We start from the raw sequence: 24,757 nt of genomic DNA, 5'->3' as shown, positions 1-24,757 counted from the left end.
CGAGGGTGAGGACGCCCAGTGCAGAGGCAGGGCACGGGTGGGGCTTTATATTTCTTCCCCAGCTTTCTTCTCCACTGTGGTTTTGGGGTCAGGCCGTGAGGAGGGAGAAGATGGAGAAAATGGCATGGAACGAAATTGGGTTGGTGGAAGGCAGGACCCGTTTTGTGGCAGTTGCTGAATCCGCCTCAGAGCGTTCTTGTCAGTTCCTTGGAGATCCACTCATTCGGCCCCCAGCCACCTCCCCAGCCCCCTGTGCAGTTCTCTGATCCAGTGGGGCCTTTTCCAGCCAGGTGACAGTGTCGTGCAGCACATTCTCGGAGGCAGTGTGTTAGTCAGCTTTCCACCACTGTGAACAAAATGCCCGATAAGAACAACCTGGAGGAGGAAAAGCTTATTTAGCCTCAGAGTTTCAGCCCATGGTTAACTACCACCATTGCCCTGGCCTGAGGAAAGGCAGAGCATCATGGTGGAAGGGTGGGGCAGAGGGAATTGCTACACGCAGGGCAGCCAGGAAGAAGAGGGAGAGAGGAGAGAAGGTGTCATGGAGAAGATGCGCCCTTCCTGGTCACACCCCTAGTGACACGCCTTCCCCAACTGTGCCCCACCTGCCCATCACCTAGACCATTCAAACCAGGATGGCTGAGTAGGTTACAGTTCTCACAGTCCAATCATTTCACCTCTGAAAGTTCCTGCATTAAGGGGATACCTCATAACCATAACCATGACATTCTGTCCCTGTTCCCAAGAGCTCATGTCTATGTCACAAGGAAAAACACATGTAGCCCACTTTGAAGAGTCACCACGGTCTTAACAGTTCTAGCATTGCCCACAAGTTCAAATCCAAGTCTCCCCTGATACTTAAGGCAAGCTCTTGGCTGTGAGCCTTGCAAAAAGTTACATACATCCAATACATAATGGCAGAGACTAATCACTTCCATTCCAAAAAGGAAGGATAGGAACGTTGCAAGAAGGATGAGGCCAAAGCAAGACTGAAACCCAGCTGAGCAAACGTTTCCCGTGGCTCTGCCTCTAGCATCTGGTGCACATGGTAGCAAGTTGTTGTCTCCGCAGGGCTGGGTGGTCTGCCTCTGTGACCTTGCCAGGCGAAGCCCACATGGCCCCTCTTCCAGCCTGGCTCTGTCCTCAGACAGTAGTGTCCTGGCAGACAGTCCGTGTTTCTGGCATGTTACTGGAGCTTTGGGGGGATATCTCATATCCAAACAGAACAGGCAGACACTCCTCCAAGGATCCCACATCTAGTTCCTGGGAAATAGACAAAGTCACTTGAACCCCCATCTCACATTCATGGAGAATCACCCCGCTCATGGCTGCTCTCTCTCCCTCAAACTAGTCCAGCCTCATCCAGCTGCTCAGCGGAGAGCCTTAGAAGGATGAGGTAGTCACCAGGACCTATTTGCCCAGTTCTAGGGGATACAGGCCAGAGTGTAGTAACTTCCCTCTGCCCCACCCTTCCACCATGATGCTCTGCCTTACCTCAGGCCAGGGCAATGGTGGTAGTTAACCATGGGCTGAAACTCTGAGGCTAAATAAGCTGTTCCTCCTCCAGGTTGTTCTTGTCAGCTCTCAAGGACCCTGCCTCTGCTGGCAGACGGTGATGAGGAGCAGACTCCCTCTCACCACTGTCCTCTGGAGAACCTCGGATACACTGACCACTTTACAGAAATTAAAATCAGTCCTCACATCTGGTCTTGCCTTTTCTTTGGCGAATGAGGACTAGGAGGCTGACAGACCAGTATTTGAAGGCCTCCATCCCTTCAAAATTCTGATTTCCTCCAAGGACTTTCTCTCAGTTCTCACGGATCCAATCCCTGAAACCTACCTAGTAGTGGTGGGTGTTTTCATAACATGGGCAGTTGAGGCGGGATTGGGGGTAGGATCCGAACCAAAGAGAGGCCTGATTGTGTCTGGGCACTGGAGAATGGACCTGTGTTGATGTGGCTGGGCTTTCCTGGTCTCTGTCCAGGGTCCTGATCCATGTCCGGGCTCAGCATTGTGGACTCCTCCTTCTTGTCTTTATCAGGACCACCTAGACATCTGCTTCTCTCCTTACATCTGCTTCCCATTTTGTGGGAAAGTGGAGGCTTAAGAAATCCTGGGTATATTCTCAGAATCAAACTCTCTGCTTCCATTGTTCACATGCCCCCCCCACCCTCTGAGGTCTTTATCTTTCACTCTTCTGAGAACCCACCAGTGCCCTATGTGCCCGTGTCCACTTCCTCCAGAGGTTTTCATCCATGGCTCTGTGGGAGGCATTCCCAGTTATCCACAGAAACCTACCATTGATTCCAGCCCCAGCCTGGAAATCACTCCCTCGATATTCCCTTTAAGAAGCTCTAATGTAAGTCATAGTGGACACAGTAAATGACACTTTCCTTCCAGAAGAAGTCATTGATGGTGAGCCTGTGCACAGGAGGTTGAGTGGATCCTTGTATAAGATGCAGCCATTGGGGTTTAGTTCTCATTAACTCTGAAATATTGGGAGAGTCCCTGTGTCTTTCCAAATCTTAGTAGCCCTGTTTATAAAATAGGCATTATTATTGGGTCTGTTATGAGGATTAAGAGGGACAATACATATAGCAGTCCCAGTGCATGGCCTGCTGAACAAGTGACTGCTTTTATGGCTTTAGAGATGAAAGTAAGGTCAGGCTTCAATGTGTTGCTTCTCTGTGCAATATGAAGCTCTTAATAACAATCTGAACGGGGCTTGCATGAAGTACAAGATTAGCTAAGAGGAACAGGAAGCCAGCAGCTGGGGAAGATTGGAAATGCCATAGATTTTCATTTTCTTAAATTGGGTTTAAGGATGATAAAGCATCTGTAGCACATCCTGGGGGAAGACATTAGACTCTGAAGCGTCACCAGGTCAGCTGGCTTCTTTGGCCTCAGGTGGAAAACAAGTAAACAGGAATCAAATGGAGCAGGTTGGAAGGGCACCTGAAGCCCATCTCATCCACTGGCTCTAATACAGGTGGGGTAAAGCTGGCCCCTGGGGACATTTGTCCTTGTCCAGAGACACAGGGGTGAGAGGGATATTGGAATCTGGTGGGTATAGGCCAGAGATGCTGTGCAGACTCACAGTGACAGGACAGCCCCGATCCCAGCAAAGTCTCTTCAGGCCCCAGAGTCAACCTCCCTGAGACTGAGGCGCCCTGCTCTGGCCTAACTGCCCCTCTATACCTGCCTGCAGAGATCTTCCACACCTGTGGCCTCAGGCCAGGGAGCACACGCCTTGTAGTCATATCCCTTTCTGTCCCCAAACTGCTCTGCTGCCCAGGAGATTCTTTCCTTGAAGGGGCAGTCCATCCTTATGTCCTTCCTTGGGTGCCTTCAATTTGATTCTTCTTACATAAAGAACACTCTCAGTGTGGATGGCTGTTCGACTCAGGAGACCTCTCCAAGCCACCTCTTCATCTCCAGGCTACACCCTGCGCTCTCTCCCTGCTGATCTGCTTGTTTGTTATTGTCTTTACTTGCTTTTTGTTCATTGGCCTTGGGTCATTTATAAGAACCCAGGCATTCTCCCCTGGGTGCTGTTGAGTTTATCTCTGTCTTTTCTAAGTTGAGTTACCCCCAGCATCTGAGTTTGGTCTCCAGGAATTGGCTCTACTCATCTCAGGGCAACGAAGGGCAGTCAACTCCCACTTTCTTCATTGGTGACTCTAATCAAAGTGGCTTAAATTCGTGTTAACATTTTTACACCTGTGCTACCCTGTGACTTGTTTAACCACCTGTTAAACCTCCTCTTCAACCGCCTGTTGGTCAGGCCCTAAGAATGTGTCTGTGACTTGCAGGAGCCTGGGTCTGAACAGACTCAGGGCAGTGCTAAAGTAACTCGGAACAGACCGTGCAGTCAGAAGGACATGGTCTGACCTTTCCATTTTGCTTGTGACTTTGAGCAAGTTAATTAACTCACTTGGCCTTTTTTTCCTCTTCAGTAAGTGGAATAACATTAGTAAATACCTCCTATGAGTACATATAGAGGAAGGGAAAAGCAGTGTGTTCAATTCCTAGACAGGTCTCATGAATTATCAGCTTTGAATCAAGTGCAATGCTAATGACTCTCTGAGCTCCTGGGATAGAGACTTCATCCATCCTCATGCTAGTTCTTCCTGGTCACTTGCACCTTATTTATTGAGTTGCATGGGGCCTGTGGTTTAGCTCTGTCGTGAGGCCTCCATTGGCCCAGGAGCATCAAGGACTGCAATGAAGGACAGCTGTTGGGGGCTGTGGGCAGCTGCTCCCTTTACTCCAGTGCCTTGCCTCACCTCCTCATCTGTGGAGGAAGGAAAAGCTTCTCTCTTGACTCAGTCCTAGAAGACACTCCTCCAGTTTTCTCACATGCTTGTGAGCCTGAGGGATTGCTTTCCAGAGCTGCAGGTTAGTGCTGGTCCTCCTGAGGTCCACCGTATCTGGAGTTATTTTTAGAGGAGACTCAAGCTCCCTTTGTAAGCAAAGGTGCTGCTGGGTCTTTCCTTCCAGTTGGTTACCTCTGAGCATCCAGTGCACACCTGTCATGATGTGTCAGAAAAAAGGTGGAGGCCTTCATGAAACTCCTCAGACCAATTGGCCATGCGCTCCGGGTCCATTCTTGCTTTTGCTCAATCAGTCATCCACCTCAATAAGCACCCTGTGCAGTTTCTACTCTTGCCAGGCCTACTTGGGTGTTGGGGCTGGAAAGACGGAGTAGTGGCAGCTCCTGTCCTTGGAGTAGAAATGTGACTGAAGGCACAGGTTCTGAAGTGGATCTGCACAGTAAGCTCAGTGCTGCAGTTGGTGGGGCATCAAGAGAGGAAGGGAAGGAGAGCCAGGAGGCTGTGGCCTTGAGAGGAGCAGCAAGGGAGCTGGGCATCTTGGTCACCTGAAGTGTGGGTGTGGTGTCCCTGACAGCAGAGTATGAGTCTCAGATCTGCCCTGTAGCCTTAGTTCCTTCACTTGCTGATCATGAGGAAAATGATTCCTACCAGGCAGAGTTGTGCAGATTTTAAGATGAGCATGCCCTGTGTTTGGCCTGTGGACCATTGGACGACAGCAGGGGAAAACCACGTCATTAATTTGAGCCACTTGCATGTTTTCCAGGCTAAGGGATGTGGCCGGGGCACCAATGATCAGCAGCCGCACACTCGGCCTGCACTTCCACCCCCGGAGAGGTCTGCACCACCAGGTCCCTGTCATGTTCGACTACTTCCACCTGTCAGTGATCTCCGTGACCATTCACGCTGCCCTGGTGGCTCTGCAGCAGCCCCTGATCAGGTATGAAGTTAGAGGTGGCCCTGAGTCATGGGGAGTCACCTCCCATCACAGGTGTGGCTGGAGGCCTGGAGCTTGCCCAGGGAGGTCAGTTCTGAGCAGAGAAGCTGCCTCCAGGCTGCGGGTGTAGGTTTGGGCCTCACTGAGAGACACAGAAGAGCTAGAGGAGCCGTGTGGAGGGACCACCAGGAGGCAGAGGGGCACGGGGTGGAGTCCGGGGGCTAAAAATCTGCCAACTGTGGCTCCCACCAGGAGGGCCTGGAGTCTTCACCTGCCTCACTTTTATCTGTCTTATTTGACAAGTCATCTTATGCCTGAGTCACATGAGCTTCATCTCTAAGGAGTGCTAACGGGTGCCATCTGCATGGGTTGTAGTGACTCCCAGATGACAGGGCCAGCCACATGGCAAGAGTTCCATGCTCTCCCTCCTCCTCGGTGGCTATTTGTTCAAATGCGGGTGACCACATGTACGATTGCTCCTTTGCTGTTCCTCTTCAGTGGCTTTCCTGGGACAGCCTCCAAGTTCCCAGGGAGCACTAAGGCAGAGCAGAGACAGAGCTGACCATAGCAAGTGCACTGTGCTGCACGTGACCTCTTTGAACGCCCCAGCATGGCAGACCGGGGGGCCTCCAAATCATCTCACAGTATCTCACGTGCATGTGGACTAAAGGTGCAAATGTGTACAACGAGCTATTTAGGGGTAGAATCTTGTAACACAGATTTTTGGAAAGGGAATTGTCCCAATTTCCTTCTTCTGGATGGTTTCTCAGTGCCAAGAGTAAGTGGGGCTCACAGGGAATGTGAGGTGGACTCTGAGAGGAAAAAAAGTGAATCACTTTTTGGAGGGTTTGCAGTTGTGTGGGCTTTGGGCGTAGAGGGCGATCGTGCCTGGGAGCTAAAGTCAGAGCACATGGAAGAACCCAAGAGAATGGGGAATTGAGGGGTGCAGACAGCTGGTGAGCAGCAGCCCCCAAGCCTGCGGCCACATGGCCCACAGTGCTCTGCTGAGAAGCCCTTAACCTTGACTGAGCTGTTTGGTAGCAACTGTGCTCTGAAGATTAAGGGGGCACTTGGGTCAGGGAGTCTGTGGGGCTGTTGGTCCTCCTTGCACCATGAGCACTTGCTGAGCACCTGGTGTGCTAGAGAAGGCATCAGGTTCTGCCCTTGCACATCCTGCTGTGGGATCCTCAGGGTCCTCGAAACAGACCTTGCCTTCAAGGAGCTCACTCACAGAGGAGGCGGCCAATCTGCAGGTGTGGAAATATAACATGGCATGCGTTGTTGTAGTGGAGCTTGGTGGAAATTGTTCTAGGATTTATCATCTTAGGAACCCAGGGACGCGGACCTGGCCTTGGAAAATTTCAGGAAAAGTAGACTCCAGAAGCGGCAGAGTGTTGTTGTTCTCTGAAGCAGGTTCCCCAGCCCTGAAGTTGCTTTGAGGATTGGCAGATGGGGCCTGGTGCAGAGTTCAGGGTCATCTCTGAGTCAGTGAGATGAGACAGGTGTCCTGAGATCAGCCGTTGTGCCGAAGGCAGGTGACAGCCTGGGGGAGGCAGGGCAGAGCTCTCTCTGTGGTTCCAGCTCCTCGACAGTGGGTCGTCCTCCCCAGATGCAGTCACCGCCATCTCGTTGTCCGGTCTAGCGCTTAGTTCCTGGGGGTCCTTAGGCAGGTCACCTAAATTCTCTCCACACCTGTTTCAACATGTGAACAATGATGAATAAGGAATTTCTTTCAAATGGAGGTGAGATTGAGCCAACAGAGAAGATGGGGATGCCATGGAACAAGTAGAGGGCCTCCCCCTTGGGGAAAATGTCCTTGGCTCAGGGCTTGGTTTGCTGGGCTTGAACCACTCCTAGCTTGAACCTGGAAGCTCCGCGATGAGCAGATCAGGCTCCCCAAACCCAGAAGGTGCAGAGCCTGGCAGAGATCCACATAAGCAGTGAGTCCCGATTCAGAGTGACGCCAGTTAAACTGAGGGGTCTGCCCAGTATCCAGAAAGCCCATATAGGGTAGGGTTAAAAGCAAGGGCTTTAGGGTCAGAAGGGCCCAGGTGGCAATCCTGAGTGCCTGCTTGCCAGCGGTGTTGATCTGAGCACGCCGGAGAGTATATATACAACCCTTGGCCAGGCATCCAGTAGGTTAACTGTTACTGAGCATCAACCATATTCCAAGCTCTGATCTAGACCAAATGAATACGGGCTTAATAACTGGCAGGTGACTTTGAGAGTGGCAAGAAGCAGTTCTGCTTGAAACCCAGAGGAAAGCTTTGTAGAAGAAATGGGCTTGGTGTTCCGTGAGGTGGTGAGATGGATTCAGGAGGGTGAATTAGAGCCATATTTTAACAGGGTAATTAGAGAGACACTAAGGAATTGAAAGTCCATTTACTCTGTAAAGTAACCTGAAGGTTTGAGCAGAGTGGCCTGGTAGAGCTGTGTTTTGTAGAGATCCCTCCAGCACGCTGGATGGAGAGAGGTTCCATCAAGAGGGGGCAGGAGCAAAGACAGACTGCGGGAATGTTCACATCACCTTAAGTGGCAGTGGCGAGCAGGGCTTTCCCTCTGTGCCGCCGGCAGCCCTGATGCTATTCTAATGAGGATTGGGCATCTGTGGACTCTTGGTAGAAAATCTCACCCCTGTTCAGGAATGGCGTCTGCCAGGTATGCCTTGAGGACCTTCCGGAGAAGGACGCAGATAAATTCACAGTGGGAGCTTATACTTCTCCGGAGATGAAGGTAAAAATAGGACTGTCTTCCGTTCCCTGGATTTTGCAGGAAGAATTTCTATCTTGGCTCATGGTAGCTGAGAACAAAGGGAACCCTTTAAGATTGTGGGAAATACCTGTCAAATAGGACAAGCACTAGCTTTTCTAGAAAAGCAATTTTAAACAGCATCAGTCAGATCCAATAAGTATGAAGGAGGTGTGAAATTAAAACTTAACCTCAAAAGACCCTTAACCTTCAATGAGAGACTGAAGAAAAGAATTCAAGTTTTAACCCTCAAATGGAGCGGGTGGACTTCTTCTGAGATGTTTCCATCCTTCACAAAGACAAAACAAGGGCAACACTTAAATAAATACTGTTTTGCTATATGAACACCTATAGGTACATCTATTCTACTTTTCTTCTGGAAGGTTCCTTCCACCCATCTTCTAGCTGAATGGGAAACTTGCCTCAACTCTCAACTCAAAGCAAATCAGAATAATACTAATATTACATTAGACAGCCGTGCCTCCATACAGGGTGGGGCTTGTTTCCAGGACCCCCACAGATACCAAAACCCATGGATGCTCAAGGCCAGTAAATAAAATGGTGTGATTTGCATACAACCTACACACATCCTCCGGGAACTTTAAGTCATCTCTGGATTACCTGCAATGTCTAATAGAATGTAAATGCTGTGTGGATAGTTGATATGCTGTATTGTGTAGGGAATGATTATAAGGAAAGAGTCTGTACATGTTCAGTTTAGATGCTATTTTCTTTCTGAATATTTTCAATCCTTGAGTGGTCAAGTCTGTGGAACTGGAGGACATGGAAGGGAGATTATAATAGTCCTGCTTTTAGACACGACTAGTGTGGATACACAGATAGAGCTAGGCTGATTGTTGCATCATCATTAAGAGTTACTGACTTTTTGTGGATCTTCACTATTGGCCAGACGGTGTGCTTAAAGCCAGGGAGTCCTGGCAGTGACTCTACGGTTCCAGTGTGATCATCAACCCTTCTGACCCATGGAGAGACAAGGCAGAGGAGGTTAAATCTGACCCTGGCACATAGTGGGCTGGTGATGCTTCTGGGACTTGTCCCCTGGCAGATAGGCTTTATGGCCAGCTGCTCATTTAGACACATTTATTAGGCAGCAAGTCCCTGCCTGAACATCCATCCTGGTCACCCAGTGTGTTTGAAGAACTACCTTTCCCTGCTTGCAGGCCTCAGTGTAGCTCCACTGCATTCTCCAGGGACTGGTTTGCCCACCTTCCTCCCTTTCTCTATACCATTAGTAAGGTGAGCACCACCTCAGCTGCCTGGCACACGGTGTGAGACTATTCAGATTTGAATAAGTGGATTAAGCCAAAATAGAATGTCAACTTTTTTCTCTGTCAGTATTTTGAGTGGGAATGTGGGTCTCTTGGGGGAAACCCTCCAGGATTCTTTTCATCACCTATGATAAAGATGACGCCACCTGCTTATCACGAAGACCCTCTGCCCTCAGACCTGCAGTCTCCCTGTGCAGTGTTTATCACAAGAACAATAAGAAATAATGCAATGTTAAGGTAGCCAGTAGGTGAGATCTGAAGGCAGACCTGCATCAGTGCGTTAATTGATGAACGTCAAAAAGGTCAAGGTAGACGAGGTGATCCCAAAGCCTAGTAAGACGAGGAGCAACGATCACGCTGCCACCCTCCCTCCCTGATTCTAGAGTTGATCAGACCCACCACACCATGACAGTTGATCTCCACGGGGAATCAGAGTGGGCCGGGTCTGTGTTTGTCAGCTGAGCAGATTGCAGTCCTGCTAGCTGCCACGGACTCAGGGAGGGCTCTATCAACAGCGCTGTCTTGGACACTGACTGTTCTCTTGCTTGGCTCAAGGAGATGGATATTCTTTTATATCCTTCTACCAAAGAGAAGGCAAAGGCTCAGGAGGGGGGGCTCACTTTAGGTGACAGCACTGGGGAGCCGTGTGAGCAGGGCTGCCCTTCTGCCCCTGGCCAGGTGCCCGTCCATCTGCTGCTCGGGGTGGTGTGGCCTAGACCTCAGTCTCCCTCAGCTGGCATGCCCGTGGCATCTCAGGCAGGCATTTCTTTGCCTAGTTTCTGGATGTGTGTCGTCTATGGCTGCCAAGTGTACATGCCAGTTGACCCCTTTGTCCTCACAACATCCCCAAATAGCCTGTTCAGACCCTGTGAGCGGGGGGACTCCTTCTAAGTGACCTGCCCCATGGGCTCCCAGCAGTGCCCCTCAAGGGTGCTGAGTTAAGGCCACCATCACCTTCTTTACCTGAGGTTTCTCCTTCACTGTGTTCCTTTTAGTTTTGCTCGTCCGGGAAGAGGCTCCTGGCTTGGTAAAGGCGGCCCAGACATGGGAACAGAACAGTCCATCATTTCTCTGGAGAACTTGGTCTTTGGAGCTGGATATTGCAAGCCGACTTCCTCAGAGGTAAGGTCAGCCCTGGGGCCATGGACCTGTACCTGCCAACTGGGTTTGCAGAGTGTGTGTTCTGTGACATTCCTGCATCTTTTAAAGTCCTCCTAGAGATGCTTTGCTCTGCTGATCCCTTCCCCTGGCTGTCCACCCATCCTCCTCTTTATTACTGCAACATTTATTAGACACATCCTTAATGCCAAGCCCTGTGGTGGGCTCAGGTGATATGGCCCTCAGAAGGTACCATTAGGCATTGCCCCTTGGAGAGAGAGGTCTCTGGAGGCCAGGCTGCTGTGTGGTGAGGGGCTTCTCGCAGATGGTGTGTGGACACTGAAAGGCTCTTGAGTCATGCCTGACCTCAAAGGCTGGCTCCATCCTTCATTTCTTCATTCTTTGAGTGCAACCTTCCCCAGCTGTGGAGTGGAACCAGGAAGAGGTAGTCTGTCATGGAGGATCAGGTGTGCCAACTCTGCCACCAACGTGAAGTCCTCACCACCGTTCCTGGTGCTCAGTGGTCACTAATTATTATGCATCTCCCGTCCTTTCCCTTGCTCCTTCTCCCCCAGAAACATCTGCTACTACTTTCCTGTGATGTGCAGGGTTTAGCTGCAAATGGACGACTGTCCATATTTCTCCTGAGCCAGTATGTGATGTGTTCCTATTAGTGATCTGCTCAGAAATAACCAGCTTTTATTAGTCAGGATTGTCAGGAAAAACAGGACCCATAGGACCATTCCTTGTTTTGCATAAGAACTAAAAAATCACAGATCAAGGAGAGTGAGAGAGACAACATGCTCTCTCACTGACTCTCTCTCATTTGTTCTATTCAGACCTTCAGTGAATTAGACAAGCGCAGTACACACTGGTGAGGGCAATCTGTTTTACTCAGTCTACCAGTTCACGTGTTAATTGCATTCAGAAGCATCCTCACAGTCATCCAGAACAATGTTTCACCAAATTTCTGGGCACCCATGATCTAGACAAGTTGACTATGGAATTAATGATCACATGGCCTGTGGCTCGAGTGTGAAAGGCCTTCTGAGCTCGGCCACTTCCCAGGAGTCCTCTATCCTCCTGTGCAGAGGGACTCCATGCTCAGACTGTCCTGAGTAAAAGCATCACATCAGCTCACTCACCTCCGACATCACCTCTCCCAGCTCTGAGACCTGGCTGGGAGATCGGCTTGCAGCAGTTGCCCATGGTAGCTCCACGTGGCTCCGGCTGCTGTGTCCAGTGTTCTCAAGATCCTGAGAAGCAGAGAGAAGGGCTACCACGGTCTTCCTGAGGGACAGGGAACTAGAAGCAGCACAGGACTTGGTGACATGTAAGGAGCAGATGTTAGAGCCAAATAGGATCAGTTTGCAGGTGAATCCTATAATGTACAGATGCCGGACCTCAGGTGACCATTCCAGAACCTGGTGACCCCAGCATCAACGCAGGGTCACTGAGTGACCGAGGAACTGACTAGAAAGCAGTGAGCCTACCAGCGTGGAGGGGGCTCTCTTTACTACATCACACACATGAGAGGGCCGCCAACCTGGGATGGGCCACAAGGAGAAGCGTGATCTTCCCGTCAACACCCTGAAGGTCTAGAGCAGAATGTCCAGGCCGAGGTGTAGCCCTAGTTGTCTCCCAGTTTCCCTGCCGCTGGGGCACTGATGGCCGACTCTGTGGGACCAGTTGCTCTGCAAAGATCCTCAGGCGTTGGCTGAAGTGTTGTGAACACGTCACAGTTTTAAGTTTTCCCTGCAACCAGTCCTACCCATCCCAACACATGCTATACCCTAGACCTCCCTAGCAGGCCTCCCACCTGAAATCTTCAGCTCAGACTGCTTTCTAGGGAACATGGCCTGGGATATCAGTGACCCAATAGTCACAGCTCAATTGGAAACATTTTAAACACTTGCTTCCCAAGATGAGGTCCTTAGTCGGTTCCACAAAAGCAGATGAAGACGATATGATCAGCCCTTTTCCCGGAAGGCCCCCTGCTCCCTGCACGTGCTCAGGGCCTGCTCAGAGGTCAGCACTGCATGAGGCACTCGGATTTCCTAGGATGGACACCTGCTCCCCAGTGCTGTAGGCTCAGAATGGTGGGAATGGAGACCATCTCATTAGCTGACCATCCCCAGGGCCAAGCACCATGCCTGGGATTGGCTTCTTCTAAAGGAAGCCCCCGTCTAATCCCCCCAGCGGAGGATGCCATCTGTGCTTGAGCAACGGGGGAGGAGTGAATGGCACAAGTGTATGGTCACAGTCATGAGGAGAAGGGGACAGTCTAGGCTGTGGGCCACTCAGATCCATCCTTGCTGTGTACGGTAGCAGTCATGATCCTAATGGGAAGGAGCTGCAGGGTGATGGACGTCTCCATGGACATCTGAGGGCCTTGTGCGGCTGCCCTGGGTGATCGTGGGGACCCGAGGGCTGGCGTGTGATGCACACTGTGGATGGTTTCAGCCCCCTGGACTCTTACAGATGACATGTCTGAGTGGGGCCTCGTTCAGTCTTCAGCTTGGACACTGTTGTAATACGGTTCATAGAAGATTCTGGGGTAGTTGCCAGCTATGATCGTGCTGTGGGACCTGCGGAAACTCAGTTTTCTCAACTGTGAAATGGAATAATGTCTTTTCTTCAGAGAAGATTTCAGAGTTAACATGTGTAAAAACATTACAGAAATAGCTGTGAGCGGTGGCCCATGCCTGTAATTCCAGCAGCTTGGGAGGCTGAGGCAGGAGGATAGTGAGTTCAAAGCCAGCCTCAGCAAAAGCGAGATGCTAAGCAACTCAGTGAGACCCTATCTCTAAATTAAATACAAAATATGCTGGAGATGTGGCTCAGTGGTTGAGTGCCCCTGAGTTCAATCCCCGGTACCTCCCCAAAATATAAAGAAAAAAAAAGAAAAGAAAACAACAACAAAATACATTACAGAAATAGACTCACCAGGCTCCAAATACGTGTTGTTGTTGTTGTTTCCTATTCTTGGCTCTTTCTGGGGATGTGTGTCAAAGCTGACATGACTGTCTTTTGTAAGAGTCAGATAGAATGGCTTGTTTGTGGGTGCTTGGCATTGAATTTGCCCATGGAACTTAGCTCAATGGGTTATTTTCAGGACTTGGTTCTTTTCCTGAGCACTTTCCATTTGGGTCCCCTCCAACTATAATTCAGTGCTGTGCGCCCACCCTGAGCCTTCCCACCTGGCAAAGGCTGCCAAGCAGAGAATGAAATCCACCCCGCACTCCCCTGGGAGCCATGCACCAAATCCCCAAGAAGCCCAGAGCATTAGCAAATAGCACTGCAATCTGCACAGATTGCAGCCTCCGCTGGAGGATTAGACAGGGGCTGCCTTCAGAAGAAGCCAGTCCCAGCAGAGGTGTTTGCAAAACCAGTTCTGCAGCAAAACGTGCTGATTGGCAAGGCATCAGGAGAGGAGATGATGCTGTGCCCCTCTGGTCAGCACCGACCCTCTCCTGATGGCTGCTCTTTGCTGCTGTGCCCTCTGTGTTAGACCCTTTGTGTTCAGAGTTACTGGAGCAGGGCTCCTGTTCCTCCCACCTCCAGCTGTCAGCTTTGCACCAGAGGAAGCACTGACCCTCTCTGCCTCACAGCGTATCTGCCAATACAGATGCTCATGCAGGCCCTGAAGGGTGGAGAGAAGATTAAGTAGAGTCACCTTATAAGGGCCTTGAGAACATAGACCCTGGCACAAAAATCCCCAAGAAATGCTCTGCTGATATTGTTTCCTTATCGTTTATCCATATGATTAAATAAACTCTTACTGCAACAGCCCCAGCCCCAGTGTGGTCTTGTGGGCAGGACTTTGAATCAAACATCTTAAATGCGGTTTTGTTCTTGGCTTCTGCGTTAGCTTGCTGTGTGAGCTCCAGCCCCTTGCCCTCTCTGACTCTCAGTTTCCCAAGGTGTAGAAAGAAGCTGGATGGAATCTTCCAGGAGCCTCCTCCTGCTCTTTGCTGCTTTTACTGAAATCCCCCTGGAACTGCTATATACAGTTGATCCACAGCAACAGACCCCAGAGGATGTCATGCTCCCCACCACTGTGTGTGTGTGTGTGTGTGTGTGTGTGTGTGTGTGTGTGTGAGAGAGAGAGAGAGAGAGAGAGAGAGAGAGAGAGAGAGAGAGAGAGAATCAATCTCCAGTTAAAGCTACAGTTTTAATTCAGGGAGTGTGATGCCATCTCTATCCACCCCCATAGGGAGAAAGATATTTATTTTAAGATTTAGCTCATGCAGTTGTAGAGGCTGGCAAGTCCAGAATCTTTGGGGTAGGCTGGTAGGCAGGAGACCCAGGAAAGAACTGCTTTCAAATCCAAAGGCGTTCTACTGGCAAAATTCCTCCTGTTTTGGGGGAGGTCAGTCTTCCTTCTACCAGGGCCTGTGGCTGCTGGGACAAGGCCCACCTATATTGTGGGAGTTCATCTGCTGTAATCAAAGTCTGATGACTTCAGTATTAATCTTCTACAAAATGACCTCAGAGAAACACTTGAAATGTTTGGTCAAATAGCTGGGTACCACGGCTGGGCCAAGTTAACACACAGCCACCCACCCATATGATAAATCCCCTGTTCTGACAGGCCCTTATTGAAGATTCAGAGTCCAGTGACAGGTCAGGAGAATCCCATTCTCCCTGCAGGGTCTGAAGTAAGTAAGGTTCCACTGTGCAGAGGGAGGCGTGGCCCCTGGTGCAGAGGCACCACTAGGCGAGCCCTGGGAAGGGCTGAGAAGAGCATGAGCTAATGCTAGTCCCCCATGGGGTGCTGCAGAGCCATGGGGATGAGTGGGCCCTGGGATCTAGAGTGAGACAATGTAATAACTAGAAAATCAAACCTTGGGTCCAGAGTTTGGTGATGACCATTTTGGAGCACACGTTTGAATGTCCCCTCTCCCTCAAGGTCCCTGCTGAGCTATCTGTGCATATGGACTCCTTTGGTTCACACAGTGACCTTTGTGTTCCTTCTGCGGATGGGGAACTGGAGTCACAGAGAGGCTGGGCCAGGTCTCTGCAGGCACACAACTGAGGGGGACCAAGCTGGTGGCCTGACCTGGGGAATGTGATGCCATCTCCCAACCCTGGCCATTGGCTGCCAAGTTAATGGAGAACCTGATAAAAGATGAGCCCATCTCTCCAGCCCCTGAGACCCTAAGACAGGGCAGGCTTCATCTCCTGTGTGCTGCCGACTAGTGCTGCTAGAGCTGACCCTGAAGTGAAATCCCCTGTCCTCGGCTCGACTTGGAAGGCTTCTCCTACACACAGGAGGAAACATCGTTGACATCATTCACGGTCACTCTTCTGAGGTCATTTTCCTTTTATGTTCAACTGCAGAAAATTGCAGAACAATAACCTTCTGGAGGGAATAATGCTCGTGCCCTAGCTTACCTGGGGAGCTTAGCTTAGCCCACAAGGGTCCATGCCAAGCCCCGTGTCACCATGGCCCACGCCCCATTGCCAGGAGGGTACCTGTGGTGGGACAGGCCCAGGAGGGAAACTGAGGGACGGTGCTGACTCCCAGGCAGGAATGTCCCCTCTCCCAGGAGTGCTCTCCTTGTTATGCTTTTACCCCTGTTTTATGGGTTCAGAGTCCTTTGTCCTTGCTTGGAATAGATGTTAGCCTGTTATTGAGTATATCCTGGATCCCTCCCATGAGGTTTTGAGTGGCACAGGTAAGACACGCACTTCCATGTGCCTGTTAAACATGTCACTGTGTGGCTTCTGGCCTGTGACCTCTCTGAAAGCAGAGACACCATCATTACTTCCTTCACTAATGGGTGATAAGCAAGCATCAGCTGTGTCTGGGACCCAGGGTGCAGCAGTGTCAGGAAGACCTGCAATCTTGGAGCCTTGCGGGGCAGAGGGGCAGAGGGGCTGGCACAGGCAGGCCTCCCTTGGCGATGGATGCCACAGAGGTGGGAGGGATGCACTTGCTTCTCCTTCACCCTGGGGACTCACCATAGCCACTTAGCATCAGGCACAAGAGTCACAATGCTCAGGGAACAGCAGTTTTAGGGGCTAAGAGAATATTTTAATGTTTTTCACTCATAAGAAAAAAGACAATTATGGTCCAACCTAAGCAACATTCATCCTTACACCAACCCATTTAAAAGAAGCTTTTAAAATATTTGTTTTATGGATGAAGAAGCCCACAAAGATCAAAGTACCTGGGACCCAGGAGAGTCACAATTCAGGCCTGGGAGAGGATTATCACTCTCATTATTATCTCCTGGTTGCAGAAATAACCATCAGCCTTGATGGTCTCACCAAGGGGTGGGGAGACATGAACCTGGAACTCGGTCCCCCATCTGGCCCTATGTTCTGACACCACTCCTGGCAGTGGCATGGCCAGGGAGGGCACTGCTGGAGCGTTCATATGTGGAGGAGGCGGCTGAGTGTAAGACACGCACTGTTGGAAATTTGTGAAAAACATGCTTCATGGTTGGCACCTGGGGAAGGTCAGGGTCATAGGAGGATGTCCTCCAGGGCCATCGTGTTGCTTCATGGGGCAGGATTGCTTTCATTTCTAAGGCTGGAGGATATTCCATTGTATTTGAGATGTGTGTAACCTTTACCCATCTTTTGATGAGCACCGGGGTCATTTTTGTATCTTGAATATTGTGAATGATGTGGCAATAAACTTGGGAGTACAGAGACCTCCTTGAAATACTCACTGAAATAATTTTTGGATATATACGCAGAAGAGGTGTTACTGGCCAGGTGCCGTGGCATATACTGGTAATCCCAGTGGCTCACTAGGCCAAGGTAAGAGGATCACAATTTCCAAGTCAGCCTTAGCAACTTAGTGAGACCCTAATAAACTTAGCGACTTAGTGATACTCTGTCCTCTGTCTCTAAATACACACACACACACACACACACACACACACACACACACATATATATATATATATATATATATATATATAGTACTCACTACCCCCCAAAAAGAGGAGGTGTTGCTGGATCACACACTAGTTCTATTTTTAGTTTTTTTTGAGGAACCTCTGTATTATTTCTGATAGTAGCTGCACCAACTTAGAGCCCCACCAACAGTGCATAGGATTCCAGTCGCTTCGTGTTCTTGGTCACACTTAGTGTCTTTTTCTTTTCTTCCCTTCCATCTCTCTTCTTTGTGCCCAGCTAATAGCCCTGCCACACGTGGGGTCCATGGTGGTTTATTAATTCCACTATGATGAGTGGCATTGGGCACCTTTCAGTTGCAGGCCATTTGTGTGTATCCACTTTGGAGCAAGGTCTGTTTAGTTCCTTGGCCCACCTTCAGAATCGGGTTTGTTTCTGCCTTCTATTGAGCGGTCGGAGCTCCTCCTGGGTTTGGGGTAGTCACTCGCTGTCAGGTATGTGGCCTGCAGGTGCCGTCCCCGCTCGCTCCACGGGTTCCTCTGGCTCTGGTGACGGGCGCCCTTGCTGTGCAGACAGTGCTAGCTGGCTGTGATCCCACTTGACTGCGTTTGCTTCTGTTGCTTGTGCATTCAAGGTCACATCCAAGAAACTTCCTCCACGATGAGTGTCACAGAGCTTTCCTCACGTTTTCTTCAGGCAGTTTTGCAGCTTGGGTCTTATGTGTAGTTCTGTAAGCCACTTCAAACCTGCTTTTGTGTGTGCTGTGGGATCTGAGTCCAGTACAATTCCTTTGCAAGTTCATATCCAGTTTTGCAGTCATTATTTGTTGAAGAAACTATTCTTTCCAAATGGTGTGTCCCTGGTACCCCATCAAAAATCAGTCAACTGTATAGGAGCAGTTTTATTCCTTGGCTTTTTACTATTTTAAAAATCACATTATTGAGGTTTGTTTCTTGGGAAAAGAGCTATCCATGTGCTACACATACCGAATGTGTGCACATTAATGATTTTGGCGGGGCTTGCCATTCTGCACAGTTGGTCTCCTGTCTGTCTGTGCCAATACCATGCTGTTCTAGCTACTGCCGCTGTGGAATGTACTTTGAAATTCGCAGGTGTGATGTTTTCAGCTTTGCCGGTCACGGGCAATTAAGGCAGTTTTCAGTAATGATAAAGGTGATACATAAATAAGCAGTACACTTTTGCATGAGAAGCCTATTTTCACTGATCTATGTGGCTCTTTAGGAAATGACCTGTGGAATTATGTTGAATTCCTATGGAAATTAATGGGGACTATTCTAGATTCGAAGACCACCACAGCCTGTGCACCATATAGAAACTTGCTATTGATTTTGTAGGATTTTATTAAATCAAAATCACTTTAATGAGAAAATTTAAACCATTTCATTGTAATGGGAAAAGCACCATAGTGCTTGCCATCTTTATTCTTAAAATCTAACAAAAATGATTAAATATAAAGCTTTTTTTAACTATAAATTTTTTTTCTTTAAATAGCTTGTGTTTTAAATGGTTTTTCTGGTAGTGTCTATTTTTCAAATTCTTTGACACTTCTGGTAAGAAGACTTAATTTGAGATCTACCATTTTAACACGACCTTAACTGCCCAGACGGTGCTAGGTGAAGACTCAGTGCTGGGCAGCGGGTCATGGCTGGCCCGGTCCACCTTGCAGAAGTGAAACTTCAGTCCCTGAGCAGCAGCGTCCACTCGCCCCAGCCCTCCTGCCCCAGCAGTCACATAGTGGCAGAACCAGGTAGTGTCCCTTGTTGTGGGGCTGGCTTAGGTCACTCCACATCATCCCACGATTCACAGGATCCACAAGATGCCCCTAAAAGCCCAAGGAATCTTGAAAATGGGGACCCTATAAACCAGATTAACCACACACAGGTTATCTGATTCTTCTTCTTAATTCTTGGAAGCAAGTGGGGAGGGGCAGAGACAAGATGCAAAGCTGTTGCCCTGGCCCGAGTGTGATGAAGTGGATCTGGTAGTTTTCTGTCAAGGGCTGCGAGCTTTCTAATAAGGACGGTTGGCAAACCTGATTCACAATGAAGTGTGAATGGCTGAAAGCTCCTTTTGGATGACCCTCATTAGGCATTTACATCTTCTGACCTCTCCCATCACCCTGTCTGCCTGAAGGGCGCCTCTGTCCTTCAGAACCCACTGTGGTCACCCCCTCTTGGGGAGGCTTTTTGGAAAGCCGAGGCACTCTTTGATACTCCATCTGCTCTCCGTGATGCTTCTGCAATCTCCACTGAGCACACCGACTGCTCCCTCTGCTGCACCTGGGAGCGTCCCTGGAGGATGTAATTATGCCTTTCAACATTCCCCATGATGTCACCTGGAGGGGGTTTTCTCTCCTTTCCTGGGGTAAGCCGGCACCGCTCACTCAAGGCAGCAAACGGATGACAAGCTCGGTCACAATCAGAGTTTTAATCAGAAAATGGATGAGGGATGCTGGGAGTCAGACAGTGAGTTTCCCTGCCATGTACATTGTCCTGTGTGGATGTTGCAACAGGAAGTGGGAATCAAGAGTAGGGACCAAAAGAGCCAGAGTCTGCATGGAGGGCCTGGAAGAGCTGGCCTCTGGGGAAAGTCCTCCATCTCATGCCATCTCAGCCAGGGCACTCAGAGAACCGTCTCCATCATGGACTTGCCCAAGAACCAGAATGCATGATGTCAGCAGAGAAGCAGGCCGGGAGAGGAGAAAACCCAGAGATTCCAGAGCCAGATGTCCCTGCGTGGAGGCTGTCCACAGCATCTCCCTCAGGTTTGAGCCTTCTTTGTCCAAGCACTGATGGAGCCATCTATTCTGCGCCGTGTGCCACAATTCAGGAATTTAGCTGGAAGCAAAAAAAGAAAAGGAGTTTTCTGGCTCCTTTCCTCCTGTTGCCAGGGAGGAAAGGAGCCAGAAAACCCAAGTTCTTACCTAATAATCATTGTCCTGAGCACAGAGCTGTGACTACAGGGAACTGTCTGGTCTGCGAGACACAGGGGAGCACCTCAGGAAGAAGAATCAGGCTGTAGCCTGGAGAAAGAGTGAGAAGTGTCTAAGCGAAGGAGGGGTGGGGTGGCCATGTACAACAGCGAGGATCCTGGCAGAGCAGAGGAGCAGGGGCTGAAATCCTGCCCAGTCTGCATGACCAAACTGTGCATCAATAGGGCTGGGTCCCCTGAGGAGGGACCCTGGTTTCCAATCCATCCACCTGAGAGGAAAACCTCTTTCTGGCTAGTACAAAGGCAAACTGTGGGTTTGCGGGGACTCTGGAGGAAGGAGGGTGAGGCCAAGAGATCCCTGTTGCAAAGGGGAAATAGGTGGAGGACGCACAGGCAGAGGGGCCAGGTCCTCATGACCAGGAGGGTGAGGGAAGGACAGGAGGCTGCTGTGGTGAACAGGAGCTGCCTCCTGCAGGACCCTGAAGTCTGGGCATCATAGATAGAAGGATGGCTGACCCTGGGGCTCCCGTGACAGCCAGACACAGCTCAGCAGCCAGATTCCAGCAGCCTCATCTCCATGTGGTCTTAGAGGGTTCCAGTCGCCATCCCACACACAGGTGTTTGTGACAATGGCTCAACAAGGAGTCCACTTAGAGGCTGGCAAGGAGGGGCTGCCTGAGGACAGGATGGTTCTTCTCCACACGGGTGCTTGGGTGGACAGAGAGGAGAGCATGGGATTGACTGTCATTTCAGATTGGGACTGTGCTGTGTTCTAAGCCTGCATGAGGGGGCAGGTGGGAATCTGGGAAGTGGTTCACCACATCTCCCTGTATGTGGAGACAGCGTGCCGCACACGTGTGCGTGCTGTCCCTATAGGCTTGGTGTTGTGCAGCTCTGCAAATACTCCATGAGCACAGAAGTTTCACTGCTGGTGGCTTTGTGGGGACCAGAGTCTCTCTTCCTGCTGAAGGCAGTATCTAGTCCTGATTTTGAATGGAAAGCTGGTTATCCATGTGGTTCTTCTCACCCCCCAGCCGTGGTGTGCTCCCAGGGTGTGTTTGGTGGCAAAGGAGTGGGCCTTTTGTAATTAACAAGGTCTCAGTGGAAGGGACACCGATGAGGGAGGCAGGATTTTGAGGTTCCCAAACCCTATTCCTGTGTTTCTGTGCCGTGTGGTTGCAGCAAGGAGCTCGACATGCAGAAGGGGCATCGACTGCTGAGCCTTGGAATTGGGGTGGGCAGGAGGGACACTGGTGAGACAGTCCCCAGGTCCATCCATTCCTATACCTGAGAACCACGTCTCCAGACACACATTCAATTAGGTTTGAGCTGTGTGACCAGATTCTGGCAAATAATGGGGACCAAGTGACACAAGCCTCTCCCAGTCCACGCTTGATCCTCTGGTCTCTCTTTCTCTTTACTGGTGACCCCAGGAGTCATGTGTTTCTGTTGGTAGTTGCAGAAAGGAAGAGAGCCTGGCCTGGAGATACCACTGGGGAGATACACTCATGAAATGCACAGACCTGGGTTAGACTTTGCAAAAAACAGAAGGAAAAACAAACAAACAAACAAACTCTTGCATTAAGTTTCCACCTTCTCTATACCTTACGATGGGGTTTAAATTTCAACACACAAACCAAGCAGAGTGAGAGTGACTGGACCCGACCCCACTACCTACCCTCTCACTTGGCTACAGTCCACTGCCATTTCTTTTCTTTTCTTCTCTCTCTCTCTCTCTCTCTCTCTCTCTCTTTTTTTTTTTTTTTTTTTTTTTTTTGTGTGTGTACTAGGGTTAGAACCCAGGGGTGCATAGCACTGGGCCACATCCCCAGTCCTTTATATATTTTATTTTGAGACAGGGTCTTGCTGAGTTGCTAAGGGCCCTGCTAAGTTGCTGAGGCTGGCTTTGAACTTGCAATTCTCCTGCCTCAGCTTCCTGAGCTTCTGGGATAATAGATGTACGGCAACATACCCAGCCATTTTTTTTTTTTTTTTTTTTTATGTAAGAGGTAGGAGGCAGAAAATCAGAGAAATTAGCCAAATGTAAGAACTTTTCATGTGTTTAATAAAATCTGGAAGAAGTCAGAAACAAACAAGTTGAGGGCTACTCAGTGTTTTAGTAAATTATACAAAGAGACCACCAGCTTGGAACTATAAAAACATCTGACTCTTCGGAGCTGATGAGCTTTCAGTGCTACAGATCTAGAGATGGGTTTTGAAGGCTGTGGTGTTCTTGTGTTGGTATTTGTCACTACAACATAATGTCTGAGATAACTGAAGAGGTAAAGAGGCTATCTTGGTTCATGATTTTAGAGTTTCCAGTGCATGATCAGTTGGACCCATTGTTTTTAGACCCCTGGTGGAGGGATTTTTGGGCAGTCCCCCAAAAGATTGCATTAACTACTTCCCACCCTAGAGTAGGCTGGGAGAGTAAGAGAAATTACAATGAGTAGTCTCATGGCAGGGGGACCCAGGGGACACAGGTGACATGAGTTTGGGTTGTGGACCAAGAAGTCCTACCAGCACCGAATTTGTATATAACCAAGAGACCTGCTGTGGCTTGTTGTGGTTTCAGGGGGTTCCCCAAGGGTTTGTGTGTTGAAATTTAAACCCCATCATAAGGTATAGAGAAGGTGGAAACTTAATCTTCCTATGGAGTTTAGGTGGCTTTGGGGACATGATTAGGACCAGATAAAGTCCTTTCCCCTGTTCAAATCCTGGTGGCTTTATAAGAAGAGGGACCTAAGAGGCACAGACACCCATGTGCTTCTTTCTCCTGCCCTGTGATCCCTTATGGGCTCCACAGCAATGAGGTCATCACCAGATGTTGTCCTTGACCTGGGATCTCCAGAACCATGAGCCCAGATGGACCTCTTTTCTTTAACATCATCAGGGTGTGGGGTGCTGCTCTTGGCAGCAGAGCAATGCAACCCTTCCAAGTCTGGCTGGAGGCCTTGGCTTTGCCCAGCTCCGGGGCAGCCCTGCTGTGTGCCGGAACTGCTGCTGGCTCCCTTCATCTCTCCTCCTCCAGTTATGCACTTTTCCTCTACTCTCATGCTGGGAAGGACAGTGAAATCTGCTCGATATAAAAGAGTCACACACAAAATAATGTCGAGACTGCTGACCCCGGGAACCGTGCCGTCCAACGTGATTCAGAGAAGACCTGAGCTGAAGGCTGCTCCCCTCGTGTGAGGGCCTCTGGGTCTGGGAGAAGAGGTGGGTAGGAGGCGATGAGAAGAGCCACGGTGGCAGAGTGGCTGTCTTCCATGTCACATACTCATGCACACTTGAAGGCACATTTCCCAGCCTCCCATGCAGTCATCTTGGGATCATGGGTCTGGATCTCAGCTTAAATATGTAAGTCTTTCCCCTTCAAATACATAAGGTTTTGCCTGAGGATCCAGGCCTCCTACCCCCTTCTGCGAAGGGTGGCACCATATCAAGATGGAAGGTTCCTGAAGTTCTGAGTCCCTGCTTTTCCTAAAACTGCCCATGAAGGCTGCTGATCCCTGTTGATCTTTGCCACAGTGACAACTCAGAGTGCACAGGGTCCCATACCAAGTGCTCAGGGAATATCTGTCAATACAGCATCTTCCAGCTCCCTTTGACAGTAACTGAGGCCATCTGGGAACAGGTACCCTACATGAAAGGACCGTACTTAGGAAAGGCTGGAAGTCTTATGTGCGTAACCAGTTTTTTCTGGGGTGTGGTTTTGAGGTTTACTGTGCCTGGAGGGGCTTGGTGGAAAATGAGCTAGGTCATGGGAGTCTCCAGTGCCAGGCCCTCGCGTCCTTTGATGTGGTTTTTTCCTGACTCAGTTTCTAGCAGGCCCACTGCAGGAATAGAAGAACATAGCAGGGGTAGAGCATGAAGGGAGCAATGACACGAGGCTATGACGGTGACCCTTAAATGCCTCCCCAATAATGAAAACACCTAGTGGTTATTTGGTGTCAGGGTCACCCATGTCTGCGTGAGTGTGGTGTGCATGCGTGTGTGTGTGTGTGTGTGTGTGTGTTCATTTAGGTCACACAGCTGTTTGCTGGAGGATAAATTAAGCCCTACATGAGTAGCTGTGTTCAGGTTTGAAGCCAGTCAGCAGACTCACAAGACAATACACAGTTATTTTCTAGAGGCCCCTCCTCTCCATCCTCAGTCCAAGAACTTCCTGGGATCACAAAGGGCACTTGCTGCCATGGGAGGGCTGCAGAGATTCCTGGGAGCCAGGGGACCTCAGGACCTGCACTGTGGGCAGCACTTACAAGCCTGGAAGTTCCTTCCCTCCCTCCACCTCTTCCTAGGTCTCTTGCTGGCCTTCGGTCACATGCAACTTTCATCAGTGATGAGATGGCTCAGGGAAGTCTCTTGCTCAGCTGAGCTGGGGGAACCCACCTCAGCAAACACAGGTCTACCCTCACCAACCCACGTCTGTCAAGCTCCACGGCCTGCAGCCCCTCAGTATCTTCTCTAACATAAACATAGATCTGAGAGGTCCAACAAATTTTTACCTCTTACTAGCAAATGGCAGCTTT

The 24,757-nt window shown here is 49.9% G+C and overlaps 1 protein-coding gene across 1 annotated transcript in view; it reads left to right on the top strand.

The window, feature by feature from the left end:
• Nucleotides 1-24,757, top strand: part of Fam135b (family with sequence similarity 135 member B) — a 190,191-nt gene that overhangs the window by 92,119 nt on the left and 73,315 nt on the right. Inside the window, exons 5-6 of the mRNA XM_077105577.1 lie at nucleotides 5,098-5,271; nucleotides 10,301-10,427. Coding sequence (XP_076961692.1) covers nucleotides 5,098-5,271; nucleotides 10,301-10,427 — 301 coding nt within the window. The remainder of the gene's footprint in view (nucleotides 1-5,097; nucleotides 5,272-10,300; nucleotides 10,428-24,757) is intronic.

This window comes from Callospermophilus lateralis, chromosome 16 (genome assembly GCF_048772815.1).
Source record: "Callospermophilus lateralis isolate mCalLat2 chromosome 16, mCalLat2.hap1, whole genome shotgun sequence".
In the NCBI taxonomy this organism is placed as follows: Eukaryota; Metazoa; Chordata; class Mammalia; order Rodentia; family Sciuridae; genus Callospermophilus; species Callospermophilus lateralis.
The sequence above is the reverse complement of the archived record's forward strand: the minus strand, read 5'-3'. Positions and strand labels throughout refer to the sequence as shown.